The following is a 15,839-nucleotide window of genomic DNA, read 5'->3' as shown; positions in this document are numbered from 1 at the left end:
GTGACGAGCTAATCATGAACAGCAACACTTAAATCCAGTCTGAAACAATAGCAAACTTGGTGGCCAGCAAGTTCAGTTCAACCCCCCCCCCCCCCAAATCACCTCCTATCACACCCAAAGAAATACCTGCAACAATCCCCCAACCGGTCATTATAGGTTCATAGGTTAGTACTAAGCTAACTGCCCTTGCGAGCCATTTTAAGCCTAGCCAATTATCCCTTGTGAGACTCCAACCCTGCACCTTGTGTTTGTAAGGCAAACACCTTAACCATTAGGCCACCCTCCCATCCCATTTACAAGTTAAAATGTCCTTACTGAGCTCGTTAAAGCCAAAAACGCAGTCTCCATGGGTACCGGCAACACTCCAAGATGCTTCTTAAATAGCTTAACACAGAATCACGGACACTAACGCCCCTCCTTAACCACAGACTCCAGACAGGATTTGTCTCAGAGGAATGGAGGACTGAAACAGTTGTCCCTGTGCACAAGGGGGGCACATCAACTGACCCAGTGAACTACAGACCCATAAGCTTGACCAGTCTTATCTGTAAGGCCGTGGAGAGAATTGTCATGGACCTGATCAGAAACGACAAAGGAAATCTCCAAAACACTGGACCAGACCCAATTTGGTTTTGTCAAAGAAAGATCTTAAATGTTGAATCTGGTGGACTTCAAGAAAGTCACCATGGCCATGGGATGAGGGTAAAATGGTACACACCACTTACCTAGACCTGGTCAAAGCTTTCAACACAATTCTCCACCTGGGGATCTTAGATAAATTTACTGAGTTAGGCATAAACCCCTACATTGTCAGATGGATAACGAACTGGGTCACTGACAGGGCACATCTTGTTCTGATAGGTGAATCCACTTCCGATAAGAAACTTACTAGCTATGTCCAGTAGGGTTCAGTGTTGGGACCCCTCCTGTGAAGGCCAATGTTGTGAGCCTCTGGATTACAGAGTTCACCAACTGTAAACATGGAGCAATCTGTGAATCCCCAAATAATGCTGACATCCTATAAACAGGCCTAAAAATGACAAAGACTAGTGCCAAAACCATGGCTTGAGACTGAATGCTAAAAAATGTGTAATCATACCCTTTGGTAAATCAGACATACCTGCAAATTATAACATTGATAGCGCAACCATAAAAGTAGACTCATTGGTGAAGGACCTAGGAAAACAGACAGTGACCTAAACTTTGACCATCAGGAAGCAACGGTAGTGAGGAAATACTTCTGTGTGGCTCAACTTCTAAGTAAAGGCATGGCATCAAGATCAAAGGAAGTCATAGTTCCATTGTACTGGGCCCGATGACAGGCCCATAATCTAGTACAATGCTCCCTTCTACACGTGCCTAATCAGGCACTTACCCCAACTGCTGCAGCCCCAGAGGTTTCTCACTAAAAAAATACAGAGAGTACGACATATGTCTTATATAGACCGACTAAAGCCTTATCCCTTTACTCTGTCTCGTACAGTTTATTGAGAGGTGACTTATGCCAGACATACAAAGCATTCTCTAATCCAGCCTTGATGAAAATGTCATACATTCACAAGAAAAACTATAAGAGGGTTACGCTTTGCATGGACCTGAACTTTATTTGGGACTCTAACAGTACCTGCAGGACAGACAGATTCATATACCAAAGGCTATCTCTTCTATGCAACAAACTTCCCATCTTGTAAAACAAGGCCTGCCCCTCAAGCTCTTCAAAAAGAATTTGGATAAAAGGATGGGGAACTGTAAATTCACTTCCGGGGTACTGCCCATGTCCCTTATGGACAGAGGCAGTCTGTAAAATGACTCAGGGCTCCATCACCCAAAGACCCATTACCCCATCCCATATCTGGGGAATTCATATCCTGAGTATTACTGGCTAGGCTTGGAAAGGCTCTTGTGTCATTAGCCTAGTAATCACCTATGTACCTATGGACAAAAAACAAGCTCCTGCCACTCCATGCCATTAATACTCATTACATCACACCCAGCCTGCACAAATTCAATCAGTGACCACTCCTTTTGTACTTTTCAGTGAAACTCCCACTTGCCTGATCCAAATGTATGTTGTTTGCAAGTGTGCAAGATGGAGTGAGGCGGAAGGCCCAATAATCACCTTTCTTTCCACAGTTTGGCACTTAAGAGCACTTTCTATGAGAGAACACAGTACATGCAGCCTGAGCAATTATGGTTCTCTCCTACAATCAATATGGTATGAGAAACTGTCAAAAATCTTTAAAATCCAGTTCAAGGTCTACAGTTCAAAGCTAGATGGCTTTTGGGAGTGGATGCAGCCCACTGGTACAGTACATGTTTTGCATGTATGAGGTTCCTGGGTTCAGTTCCAGCATTTCATAGCAATTCGCACTGCAAGTCACTTAACTATATAGTACTTGGTGCGACTGGGAATTTGGGCTAGTCCAAGACTGCATGCCTAACAAGTACCTATGAGCTTTCTATTATAAAAATCATACAAAGGGCATACAGGTTTGTCAGTGCAGTACAAATACCTTCCCTTGGAAAATGTTTACAAAAATCCACAGAATTATGGTAGTTCTGTGCCATAAAACGTGCAACATTTATAGCCACACAACACATTTAATAGTTGCCAGATTTCCTTATTTAGCAAAGTTTGTTAAGATGCATTATAAACCAACAAAAGGGAAATACAACTTTAGAAGATTCTAAGTATGAGATTGTGAGCAAAAATTCTGAAGCCTGTACCACCAAGACAAACCCAGATAATACATAAAATTAATTAATTTTCCTGCAGTGCAGTGATTTAGAGTTAATAGCAGTAAAGTAGTGCAGGTTAGTAGTATAGCCCCATGCAGTGGGTGTGCAACAGGGCATAGCAATATGGCTGACTTTTAACAAGTTGCCCCTTCAGACAACAGGGTTCCATCTAGACATATGTTATTGTTTATTTCCATCTAGACATATGTTATTATTTTGTTATTTTAAGTAGCACATTTCTTTAAAGTCCTATATGTCCCCTTGCAACCTAAAGACGCAAACCAATGTGGAATGGTGATGCAAGTAATGACACTAATCATACATCTGAAATTACGTAATGATATCCAATGTTAACGTTTTACTAAACTTCATAAAAGGTTCACTACTACTACAGCCAACTAAAAGAATGTTCTGCTACCAGGTCACTTGCCATGAGGTATGTACATCATTAAATACTCATTACAAATGAGACACGATGTAATAAATCATGTTTTATTCCTCTGTTACACAGCTTCGTCTTCTAATATACACATATCTCTGATTAGGAAACGGTGCCAGTAATTAGGTACCTAAACCATGTAGTTGCACTTTTCAATTATCATTTTTGAGTGAATCCTCAATTCCCTTCCCCCAATGTACTTCCATACTTTTGAGAATATCTGAAACAGATAATCTAGTAACAAAATTTCTTGTACTAAATGTGTAAACCAAAACTCCATAGTTCATTACTGCATTGCTGCAGATATGCTCAATGCTCAAACACTGAGGAAGGGTGCCCGAGAATACTCTGGCTTAATGACAGAGCTCCTTTTCTGGAGGAGTCCAATGAAATAAATACCTGATTAAGATATGAAAACAATTTTAAACTTTGGTTTTAACACTTAAATACCAGAATATTTTTTTCACTAAACCACGAAAAAAAGTCTGTACTAAAAAAAAATTCAAAATGTTCATAATGATAGTTTCTGCTGTTTTACTGCCTTCTCTGATAAATGTACATTAAAAGCAATGAATCTCTCAACACAATTAACTGTATTCCAGTGTTACACCTGTGTTACTGTTGCATTTATTTCCCACCTTCATTCAACAGATACTTTATCATTTATATAATACTGACAATATGCACTTTTTTTATTATATTAGTAACATTTATAAACCAGAAAATTTCAAACTACACACCTTACAAAATTTCTGGGAAGGAAAAATGTTAAGACTCACTTTATGAGGATGCTGGAAACAAACATGAAAGTTGAGTAATCTCAGTATTACAAGCTCACACTGCACTATGCTGTCCCTTAGTTCCCAAAATTTGGAGTCCAGCTCTAATGGCTCACTGTGAGGGTTAAAGTACCTAACGGAAAAAGAAAAAGCAGAACATGTTTATACTGCTCTCACATTTGTATCTTAAAAATGCATATACTCTGCATGCTCTATGAGCTGTTAGATGTTTTGGGAGATACTCACCACAAATACAGACCTTCAAGACAAAGACTCCTTTGCAGATGTTATCTTAAACAAACAAAAAGTACAGCCATGTAAGAAAGCTTACCATGACAGTAGATGTTAGAATGATCACTGCCTCAGTAGCCTAAGCTGTATTTATATCTTGTACAGGATACAACAGCTGGCCAGCTTCCAAAGCTTCAGGGTACCTTTCACGTGCCCAAACTGTCAAGCAGTTAAAGCTGAGCTGACTAAAAGACAAGTTTGGGTGCAAGGTCCTTCAGAGTTTTCTTGCCAACACAGACAGAAATGCTAAGCCATAAAAGGACAGGAACAAATATATATATATATATCTATAAATAAAATAAAATAAATGTCCTCACCTTGGCATAAAAAGCACACCAAGAAATAAGGGGGGGGGGTGGAGGAAGGGAGCAGCTACTGCAGCAGTGATCATTCAAACATTTATCGTTATGGTACAAATACTTGCACAACTAATTATGTTCCTCACATTGATCACTGCTACATGGGTAGACTAACCTAGCTAGCTACATTTGGGAAGCGGAAGGAGAGGGAGTCCAGGAGCCCCTGGAGAATGGTCCTAGCAAAGCCTAATTTGGACCTAGCTTATAATGCTTTGTAAAAGTATATACAGAGGACCAAGCAGCAGCTTTGAGAATACTTCTAGAACCTAACTCTTCCCAAAAAGCAATAGATGAAACCAAGGCCCTGACAGAGTAGGCCTTGACTCTGCCTGGAATAGTTCTGTTATGGCGAGTATAGCAAAATGTAATAGAATTATACAACCATTTGGAAATAGTCTGTTTTGACAGAGTTTGTCTCTTCTTTTTACCCTCACAAGAAATGAACAACTGATATGAAGATCTAGTCAGGATGTAATAGACTAGACTTTGTGGGTTCTGTTCAAGGAGCTTTATTATGTACAAATACATCAGGAGTGAGGCTTAATAACTTTAACTTAGATAAACGTGTATACAAACTAGCTATTACAATCACACATGCTCAAACTCTGGCTGTACTCTCAAAATGGCACTGAAGCTAACACGTGCTTGCTATTTATATGCACGTTCAGTACTTGAAATGTTTTTTAAAGATAGAGTATTACAGCATGCACGCTCTGTTCTATATCCTACCTCTTTGAGAAATAGGTTATGCAATACTGACAATATCAGTTGACATGCAATCAATACATATAATTCTTTGTCATGCAATTATACAGAACTAGATACACATATATACAATCAAGTCCAGGTCGCTGTGTATTTCACACTAGGTCTGAAAATACGACCAAAACGTGTGACATAAAATTTAGAATGAGATTTACCAACTGGGACTGTCTTTGCTGAATGTTCAACCTTAGGGACATCATCAGGAATGCAAGCAGAAGTCAAGACATGTTCTGCAACAGGAACACTGTCTAGATTATTCTGAGATCTAGAGTCTGTATTACAGGACCAATGCTGTGGTATCAATTCCTGTACAGGAAGATATCTGCGATTTCTCCTGCACTCCACACCCTCAGATTCTACGAAGTAGGCGCTTGGCTCAGTACATATACCTGTTACCTGACCAATCTGGTCAAAACCTTTCACCATTTCTATCCTCACTGTCTCTCCTTCTTTCAATGGATGAAGAAATCTGCTTGATTTATCATAGCTGGACTTCTGGAAAGAATGCTTCTTGAATAATTGGGCTCTAATGATTCTGTTGTTCTTAGCTTTATGCCTCAGCACACTTGAACCAATAGGCAGTGGTGCTCTGGTTTGCCTGGACAAAAGTCTCTTTGCAGGCGAGCCAAGTATATTATCAAGGGATATGTTTCTGAGATTGAGTAAATTCAAAGACATCCGTATTGTCACACTTTGACCTTTCAAGTAATTGCTTTGCACTCTGTACTGCACGTTCAGCTAGTCCATCTGACTGTGGATATTCTGGACTACTAGCAACATGTATGAAGTCCAGGGGCGGCTCGTGGCATCGGGCTGCCGGACTGCAGCCCCCTCAAACTAAAAATTAAAAAAGAAAACAAAAACAAATTATTTTTTTTAAATTTCGCGGACTTCGCGCATGCGCAGTAGTCCCGACTACCGTCGGTCTATGCACATGCTCACGGCAGTCCGGCAGGACCCATAGAGGGACACAAGGAGACGTCTGTGCACTTTTAAAATGCACAGACATGCTGGGAGGATTTATCGCGTCCGGACTGCAACAGCAGCAGTCAGAACAGTCTCGGGAAGGAGCTTTGCTGGGATCCCGCGGGTCTTTGTGAGTATTGCGCGGGCAGGATATGGTATGGAGAACAGACAGGTAAGTGTATGGTGCATTTTACTTTATGTGTTGGTTAACTGGATAAAGGTGTGTGTGTGTGTGTGTGTGTGTGTGTGTGTGTGTGTGAAATTGCCCCAGGTGCTGTGGTAGGGAATACCTCAGGCTTGAACCCTGTACCCTGTATGCAGGTGTTAAAGACTTGAGTTCCCTACCCACCACCATTTGTAAAAAAGTTGCAGATTTTTGCCTCATATTTGATCTTATCTGTTCCTCATAATATCTGTGGTTTGTAAATATTGCAATGCTTGATATTTGATGGTGTAGTAGTACCATTGTTGCCTCACAGCTGCAGGTTCCTTCTTTGTGGGGTCCGTATCTTCTCCCTGTGTTTGTGTGGGTTTGCTTTTGTGTCCTCCCATGTTACAAAGACATGTCTGCATTATTTCTTCCTGGGCCTCTGCTGAAAATTGTTTTTTTGTTCCAAGTCAGACTGTCCTGATTAACAAATATTAAATAAAATTGACAGGCATTTGAATTTCAGACTTCAGGTTTCTGAATGTTTAATTCCTTGCAGATTTGATGGTGCAGTGGTGGTATTGTTGCCTCACAGCTATAGGTTTTCTGGTTTGATTCTTGGTTGGGGTGGCTTCTGTGTGGAGTCTGCATCTCCTCCCTGTGTTTGTGTGGATTTGCTCTGGTGCCCTGCCATTTTACAAAGACGTGTCTGCAGTATTAATCCCTGCGTCTCTGCTGAAAACTGTTTTTGTTCTGTCCGCAGTAAAATTGACCGGCATTTGAATTTCAGATTTCAGGTTTCTGAATGTTTAATTCCTTGCAGATTTGATGGTGCAGTGGTAGTATTGTTGCCTCACAGCTATAGGTTTTCTGGTTTGATTCTTGGTTGGGGTGGCTTCTGTGTGGAGTCTGCATCTCCTCCCTGTGTTTGTGTGGATTTGCTCTGGTGCCCTGCCATTTTACAAAGATGTGTCTGCAGTATTAATCCCTGCGTCTCTGCTGAAAATTGTTTTTGTTCTTTCCGCAGTAAAATTGACCGGAATTTGAATTTCAGACTTCATGTTTCTGAATGTTTAATTCCTTGCAGTTTTGATGGTGCAGTGGTAGTATTGTTGCCTCACAGCTATAGGTTTTCTGGTTTGATTATTGGTTGGGGTGGCTTCTGAGTGGAGTCTGCATCTCCTCCCTGTGTTTGTGTGGATTTGCTCTGGTGCCCTGCCATTTTACAAAGACGTGTCTGCAGTATTAATCCCTGCATCTCTGCTGAAAATTGTTTTTGTTCTGTCCGCAGTAAAATTGACCGGCATTTGAATTTCAGACTTCAGGTTTCTGAATGTTTAATTCCTTGCAGATTTGATGGTGCAGTGGTAGTATTGTTGCCTCACAACTATAGGTTTTCTGGTTTGATTCTTGGTTGGGGTGGCTTCTGTGTGGAGTCTGCATCTCCTCCCTGTGTTTGTGTGGATTTGCTCTGGTGCCCTGCCATTTTACAAAGACGTGTCTGCAGTATTAATCCCTGCGTCTCTGCTGAAAATTGTTCTGTCCGCAGTAAAATTGACCGGCATTTGAATTTCAGACTTCAGGTTTCTGAATGTTTAATTCCTTGCAGATTTGATGGTGCAGTGGTAGTATTGTTGCCTCACAGCTATAGGTTTTCTGGTTTGATTCTTGGTTGGGGTGGCTTCTGTGTGGTGTCTGCATCTCCTCCCTGTGTTTGTGTGGATTTGCTCTGGTACCCTGCCATTTTACAAAGACGTGTCTGCAGTATTAATCCCTGCGTCTCTGCTGAAAATTGTTTTTGTTCTGTCCGCAGTGAAATTGACCGGCATTTGAATTTCAGACTTCAGGTTTCTGAATGTTTAATTCCTTGCAGATTTGATGGTGCAGTGGTAGTATTGTTGCCTCACAGCTATAGGTTTTCTGGTTTGATTCTTGGTTGGGGTGGCTTCTGTGTGGAGTCTGCATCTTCTCCCTGTGTTTGTGTGGATTTGCTCTGGTGCCCTGCCATTTTACAAAGACGTGTCTGCAGTATTAATCCCTGTCTCTGCTGAAAATTGTTTTGTTCTGTCCGCAGTAAAATTGACAGGCATTTGAATTTCAGACTTCAGGTTTCTGAATGTTTAATTCCTTGCAGATTTGATGGTGCAGTGGTAGTATTGTTGCCTCACAGCTATAGGTTTTCTGGTTTGATTCTTGGTTGGGGTGGCTTCTGTGTGGAGTCTGCATCTCCTCCCTGTGTTTGTGTGGATTTGCTCTGGTGCCCTGCCATTTTACAAAGATGTGTCTGCAGTATTAATCCCTGCGTCTCTGCTGAAAATTGTTTTTGTTCTGTCCACAGTAAAATTGACCGGCATTTGAATTTCAGACTTCAGGTTTCTGAATGTTTAATTCCTTGCAGATTTGATGGTGCAGTGGTAGTATTGTTGCCTCACAGCTATAGGTTTTCTGGTTTGATTCTTGGTTGGGGTGGCTTCTGTGTGGAGTCTGCATCTCCTCCCTGTGTTTGTGTGGATTTGCTCTGGTGCCCTGCCATTTAACAAAGATGTGTCTGCAGTACTAATCCCTATGTCTCTGCTGAAAATTGTTTTTGTTCTGTCCGCAGTAAAATTGACCGGCATTTGAATTTCAAACTTCATGTTCTTCAGAATACATAGTAGCACAACCTTTTTTTCTAGCAATTTTCTAAGTTTATAAGATGAATATTTTAAATTTGTCCCTATTTTTGGGACTGTATTCCCCCATTATTGGCTTCGTCCAGGTTTTTGTGCTAAGGTTGACAGCTATGGCAAGAACTGAATTCACTGAATATGGACTGAAGAATTGTGCATATTTACTGATAAAGGTGCACTGTAGAATTGTGCATATTTACTGATGATGGTGGACTGTAGAATTGTGCATATTTACTAATAATGGTGGACTGTGGAATTGTGCATATTTACTAATAATGGTGGACTGTAGAATTGTGTATATTTACTAATAATGGTGGACTGTGGAAGTCTGAGTAGACCTTTTTATGATAAATGTTCTCAACTGTGCAGTTTTGCCATTATGGGTGCATATGTTTTGTTTCATTGCTTACTGGAAAAATGTTCAAAACAAATTTAAAACACCCTCTAACAAGTGTACTGTATTGTACAAGGAATATAATTTTAGTACAATGAGGAAGGTGTATCAAAGAGCACATGTATGTTTCATATGCAAGAGGCCTACGATTCGAAAACTGCCCAAAATTAATCTTTATCTGCCACTGGCAAAATGTATTTTCTTTGAATGTGGGTTTCAATGCTGTTTCAATTAATGTGAGTTTCAAGGGCAGAGAAGTTTTAAAGCTAAGTTTTCATTGTGAGACTGCATTGCTTTGTTTAACAGATGACTTAATGTTTGTGCTGTAAAATACAAAATAAAACTTTCAAATGAAGTCCAACTCATCATTGAAGTAAAGCAGTATGCACATTAGTGTTTATGGTAAATGGAGTGAAATGGCCAAGTAATGGTTCATTGGAATGGCTGCAGAGGCTCCATTCAACCATTATTTTGTCAGGGGGGGGGAGGGCAGCAAACTCAGACAGGCCCAGCTGAACTATACCTCCCAACTGTCCAGATTTTCAAAGAATGAATAGATTTTTGCTTCTTATTTTGGTTTGTTGTTCATAAAATTTGTAGTTTTAATTCCTAAATGATTTGCCAGAAGTCACTAAATAATAAGTTTCAGACTTCATAACCTTCATAAAAATGCATGTTATAGTAAGAGCCGTTCTATCAACTGTCTCAATTTATACAAGAGCAATTTTTAGTACTGTTTATATGTGCCCCAATATATTTGGCCTTGTTCAGATTTACTGCATTAACAGGTTGAGAGGTACATGCAAATAAATTGCTTTATAGAATTAGGCATAGCCAACCTCTCAACTGTCCCCAATTTTTGACTCAAAATGTTGCTCTTCCCCCTAATAATCCCTCCGCAAAATAGCAATTTTGGAAGAAAACATGGAGGGTTTACAATTAAGAAATAACTGTAATAATCAAAGTTATAGATTACTTGAAATGCATGTAGATTCTTTTATTTTGTCAGCTGCTCAAGGTAGCAGTACTAATATTAAAGTGTCCCTTCTTTGACAGGTAGCAGCTGTATTGTGTGTCTATTTTATATTTTTGCATCACATTTTGGTTCATTTTCATAAAATTGTGTTTTTGGCAAATTAGTGACAAATCACTAAAGACTGAAGTTAGAAAATGACAGACATTTGAGTTTCAGATTTTATACCCTTCAGAAAATTCATACTAATGCAAGACCAATTCTATTATCTTTCTAAGTTTATTAGAGCAATATTTAAAAATTGTCCTTATTGTTGTGCCTTTGTCCCACTTCTGTGTATGGCTTTGTCCAGATTTCTTGCTCTTGAGGTTGAGAGGTATGACAAATGTGTCAGGGCCATCACAGTCAGTCAGAGAGATTTCAAATTGTGACATGCTTGTTGCACCCTACTCCCCCATGTAGTGACTCTGGATGTGTCCAAGCAAGGCAAGGAGTAGTTGTATCTACCTTGGATGGGGAGGACACACTGCATAAGTACTACAGTGGCTTTTCATCTGTCCTTGATTTTGCAGAATGGTCTGGTTTCTGTCATATTTTGTACTGTTGATTTATGCTTATTACTCAGATTTATGCTTATTACTCAAAGTGCCTGTTGCTCTGTGTTTAAGTAGCAATGCTTTAATGACCATAAGGTAAGCTTGTCTGACATCGTAAGATGCAAGTAAGCTTTAATAAGCATACTGTTAAAGAATTGCCAACATTGAAAGCCTTTCTGTTGTTGCCATGCAGAGAATACTTGACTAGATAATGTATAAGCCTTGGGTATTAAAGGACAGGATTCCATTATTTTAAAAAACTCATTACACTTGTTGGAGACTTACAGTCATCTCTACAGACTTTACCCGTAAACTAAACAGAATGCCAATCATGTGTTGTCCATAACCTGTACAGTAATCCTTTAAGCAATGTATCTTGAGCTTGTTTCTTGTTTGCTTTTCATTTTTTACTTTTATCATGTTTTCCCCATGAAACAAGTTGTCAGGCAGCAGGTCTTTTTTGGATAAGAAACATTTTTACAAGTGGGGGCATCACATAGATTTCTACTTTCAGCATGTTGCTTGGTACTTTAAAGCTGAATATATTATAATTAGAACTGCAGTGCAAGGAGAAGTGGTTTGAGTTGAGTGCTTCTGGTTTTTCTTATACTTGATTTTGACTGGCATTCCAGTAATGTATTTAAAAAGTAATTTATTTTTCATGCCTCACAACCTTTTGTTTCCATCTAGATATTAAGTAAGCTGTCATGCAGCCAATGCATTGAAATATTTTTATTCTTCTACCCTTATTTTTGTCTTGATTGGACTTTCATAATGATGGTTTGCCACCCAGGGCAGCGTATTTAATTAAAGTTAGTTTTTTGTGGTTTTGTGCATAGCCCCTCCCCTTTATGGTTGACCACACCCCTTCCCTTTGACCCCACCCATTCAGCGTCTCCTGCAGCCCCCCTGTGATTTGAAGTCACCAGCCGCCACTGATGAAGTCCCACTCCTTTGCAAATTTCTGAAACAACTGACTAGAAAATTGAGTAAAATTGTCAGAAACACCTTTGTGTGGACTACCATGGACTGAGAAATTACATTTCAACTTAGTGATAGCAGTGGACGTTAGGTTAGGTAGTAAATCGATCTCAAATCAGTTTGAATAAGAGTCTACTAATACAAAGTAATGCTGATTATTCTACTCGAATATATCAGTGGCTACTGTTGACCAAGGCATTTCAGGAACATGACATAGCTGAAGTGGTTCTCTTTGCAAATGCAATTTACTACTATTGCATACTGATCAAAAATAAACTATTTTATCAATGTCTTTTACTACAGAAAGCCAAAATACTAGTTCTCTCGCCCTTCTTTTGTTAGATTCGGAACCTGGGTGACCACAATGCAAAATCTGGATATACTAATGTTGTAGGGAAGCAGGAACAGGACCTTTGAAATAATGCCATCTTCTATCAACATCTCATCTCTAAGGAAAATAAGTCTGCACTTCAGGTGGTACGATTGCTTTGACGGCCATCCAACATTCATGTATCAGTCTTTGCATGACCTCTCAGCTTATCAAGTCTTGTGGTAGAAAAATTATGCACTTCCACTACATCAAAGTCAAAATTCTCTGTGTCAAGCTGTTCTGTTGTACTTTTGGGTGATCTGGATAAGGTTATCAGCCAGATAAAGAAGTCTGCCTTTTGTATAGACCATTCTGAAATTGTACTTTTGCAATCTGAGCATCATTCTTTGTAATCTCTCTGGAGCTGAATGCATAGGCTTCTTTAGAATAGTAACTAGAGGTCAGTGATCAGTTTCAATCTGAATGGCTCGACCACAGATATAATCATAAAACTTTGAACATGCAAAAACTATTGCAAAAAGTTCTCTCTCAATCTGAGCATACTGCTTTTCAGTTTGTGTAAGGGTTCTAGATGCATAAGCTACTGGTCTGCCTTCTTGAAGAATAACTGTGTGAAGACCAACTTTTGAAGCATCACAGGAAAGTTACTGGTTTATTGACATCATAATATCTTAATGTAGGTGGGGTGGCAATTTTCCACTTAAGGTCTTCAAATGCTCTCTGGTGCTGTTCCAACCAAGACCATGTAACATTTTTGCGTGTCAGCTCTCTCAAACGTGCTGTCAATTCACTGAAGTCTGGTACAAACTTGCCTATATAGCTGACCATACCAAGAAAATGTTGTAGAGCCTGAACATTATTTGGTGCTGGCATCACTAGAATGGCTGCTTGCTTGGACTAGTCTGGTCGCAAACCAGTGCTGGTAAATAAATGACCTTGTAATTTCTGGTTGTCTGAATTTGCACTTTAGAGGATTGAACTTCAAATTAACTTCACATGCTCTGTCTAGGACTTTCCTAAGGCTTATGTCATGCTCTGGCTTCACCACTGCCTCCAACCAATAAATCATCTACTACTATGGCACTAGTATAACCTGAAAAAATTTGCTCCATTGCACACTGAAAGACTTCACATGCAGAATTTATTCCAAATGGTATCCTTAGGAATCTGTATCTGCCAAACTGGGTATTGAAAGTAGTCAGTAATGACGATTTGCAATCAAGCATCACGTGCCATTAACTCTTAGCATCCAAGACAGAAAAATGCAGTGGCATTCAGTATTAGGGCTGTGACTTCTTCGACTGTACACATTGGATAATGTGGTCTCTTTAATGCTTTGTTCAAATCTCTTGGGTCAATACATATTCTGATTTAATCTGAGCCTTTGTTGTGAGCTGCTACCATGGATGACACCCATTCAGTCGGTTCTGTAACTGGACAAATTACACCTTGCTGCACCATATTATCCAACTGAGCTTTAACTTTATCCTGCATAGCTATTGGAACTTTTCTTGCTGGTCTGACCACTGGACTGACCTCTGGATCTAACTTCATAGAATACACAACTGGAAGTTTGCCCAACTTGTCATCAAAAACATCAGCATACTCTGACAAAATGGCTTCAGAAAAAAATGTGCTTATATGATGAACTTTTTTGGTAAAAGAAAGAAGATTAATTCTTAAACCCAATAATGACTGCACAGTTCTTCGGACTACATAGAATAACAAGCTGTGACAGTTTCTAGCCAAATAACATGAAAGCACTACTGAGCCTTCGGTCTGAATTTCTTCACCTCCATAAACAACAAGTTTTGCACTACTATCCACACTGAGTTGTTCTCCAGCTCTTACTGTAGCAAATGTGTCTGCTGACATAACATTACACGTTGAGCCAGTGTCTAGTTTGAGCTTGGTGGATTTACCATTGATCTGAATAGTACAAACTATTTCGTTCTTTCCCAAAAAATTCACTGCATCAACCTTTTCACCAATTACTGATGCACCATCTACACAGAAAGCAGAACTGCAGCTCTCTATATGATCAACTTGCTTGTTTCAGTGACCCTTCTTTACAACTGTGTGAGGTTTACCTGATTTGCACAACTTTTGAAAATGGTTCCATTTTTTTACACTTGTGCCATTGCTGACCAAATGCCAAGCATTTCTCTCTTTTAGACTCATGATGACTGGCACCACAATTGCAACAGTTAACTAAAAAGCTAGATCTGGGTTTTGTGGATTCATGCTTATACTGCACTGAGCATGCTCCTTGAACTAGTCTTAGTACTTGCTGGAAAACTACGTGGTTTCCCCTGGGAACCTGTAGGGGCTGTGGCTGCTATGTGCTTAGGCCTGCCTCTGTTTGCCATGGGTTGCATGCTGTCTACATTTGCTCTGGAGCCTGCCGAACTTCATGGACATGACAAATCTCAATAGCTTTGCTTAGCGTTAAATCAATGTCACGAAGCAAAATCTTTCTCACAGCACTATTAATACCACACACAAGGCTACCCTTTATTAACTCGTCTTTTAAGTACCAAACTGATACATTTTAGCTTTGTTTCTTAGGTCAGTAATATAAGCTGCAGGTTTCTGATCTCTTGTGTAAAACAAATGCCTCTCTAATGTAATACTTGTCTGGGGTTTACACATTTCTCTGAATTTGATCTTCAAACGCTCGGGGTCTTCCCATGATTCAGCCTGTACAACAATATGGCAGTTTTCACCTTCTCCCTCATATACTGCTGGTGCATACACAAATAAATGAACTCTTTCAATGGCCACTGACCCAAGCTAGGTTTAACAAAATGAATGCCCTAGTGCGTGTATCCTTGTCAGAATAAGCTGCTTGTATAAAAAGATCTTACTCTTGCTCAAATATTCTCCAATTCCCTGCAATATTCTGATCAAATACAAGTAGTGAGGGCTTTCGAAGTCCATCTGCCATATTAACACAACAGTGAAGGGTTTTGAAAATATGCACGAACACACACACATATACATATGCCAGCAATTTATGCCAGTATTCGTAACTATGCCCAATAGCACAAGCCTCTGAAAAACTGAACTTTGCAAAATAAATCTCTCAGACACTGTAATACTCTTGAAATTACTGCATTGCAAGAAATCACCTCTTATCAGTGTTAAGAAACATTTCAAAACAATTGCACTGTGTGAACGAACTGGCCAGAAGAAGCACAGAGTAACAAACATTTCGAAGTAACTGCACTTTGCAAATTAACAGTACATGGCACACTGAAACTTCTAAATGGTGGTATTTTGCGAGAAAATTCTTTACAGTGCAAGAAACACTTGGTAATGGAGGCACTTGGGGAATAGACACACCCAGCACAAGAAACTTTACAAAATGTCTGTACTTTGACTGTACTTCACGAAATAGTTGCATCTT

At 39.6% G+C, this 15,839-nt stretch overlaps 1 protein-coding gene across 1 annotated transcript in view; it reads right to left on the bottom strand.

Moving 5' to 3' along the window:
- Positions 1-15,839, bottom strand: part of LOC122809136 (cyclin-Q-like) — a gene marked incomplete in the record, with an annotated part of 593,010 nt that overhangs the window by 271,826 nt on the left and 305,345 nt on the right. Inside the window, 1 exon segment of the mRNA XM_044080405.1 lies at positions 3,958-4,090. Coding sequence (XP_043936340.1) covers positions 3,958-4,090 — 133 coding nt within the window.

This window comes from Protopterus annectens, chromosome 8.part0, assembly GCF_019279795.1.
Source record: "Protopterus annectens isolate FY-2018-M chromosome 8.part0, PAN1.0, whole genome shotgun sequence".
NCBI classification, from domain to species: Eukaryota; Metazoa; Chordata; order Ceratodontiformes; family Protopteridae; genus Protopterus; species Protopterus annectens.
This window is presented reverse-complemented; position numbering and strand designations above follow the sequence as displayed.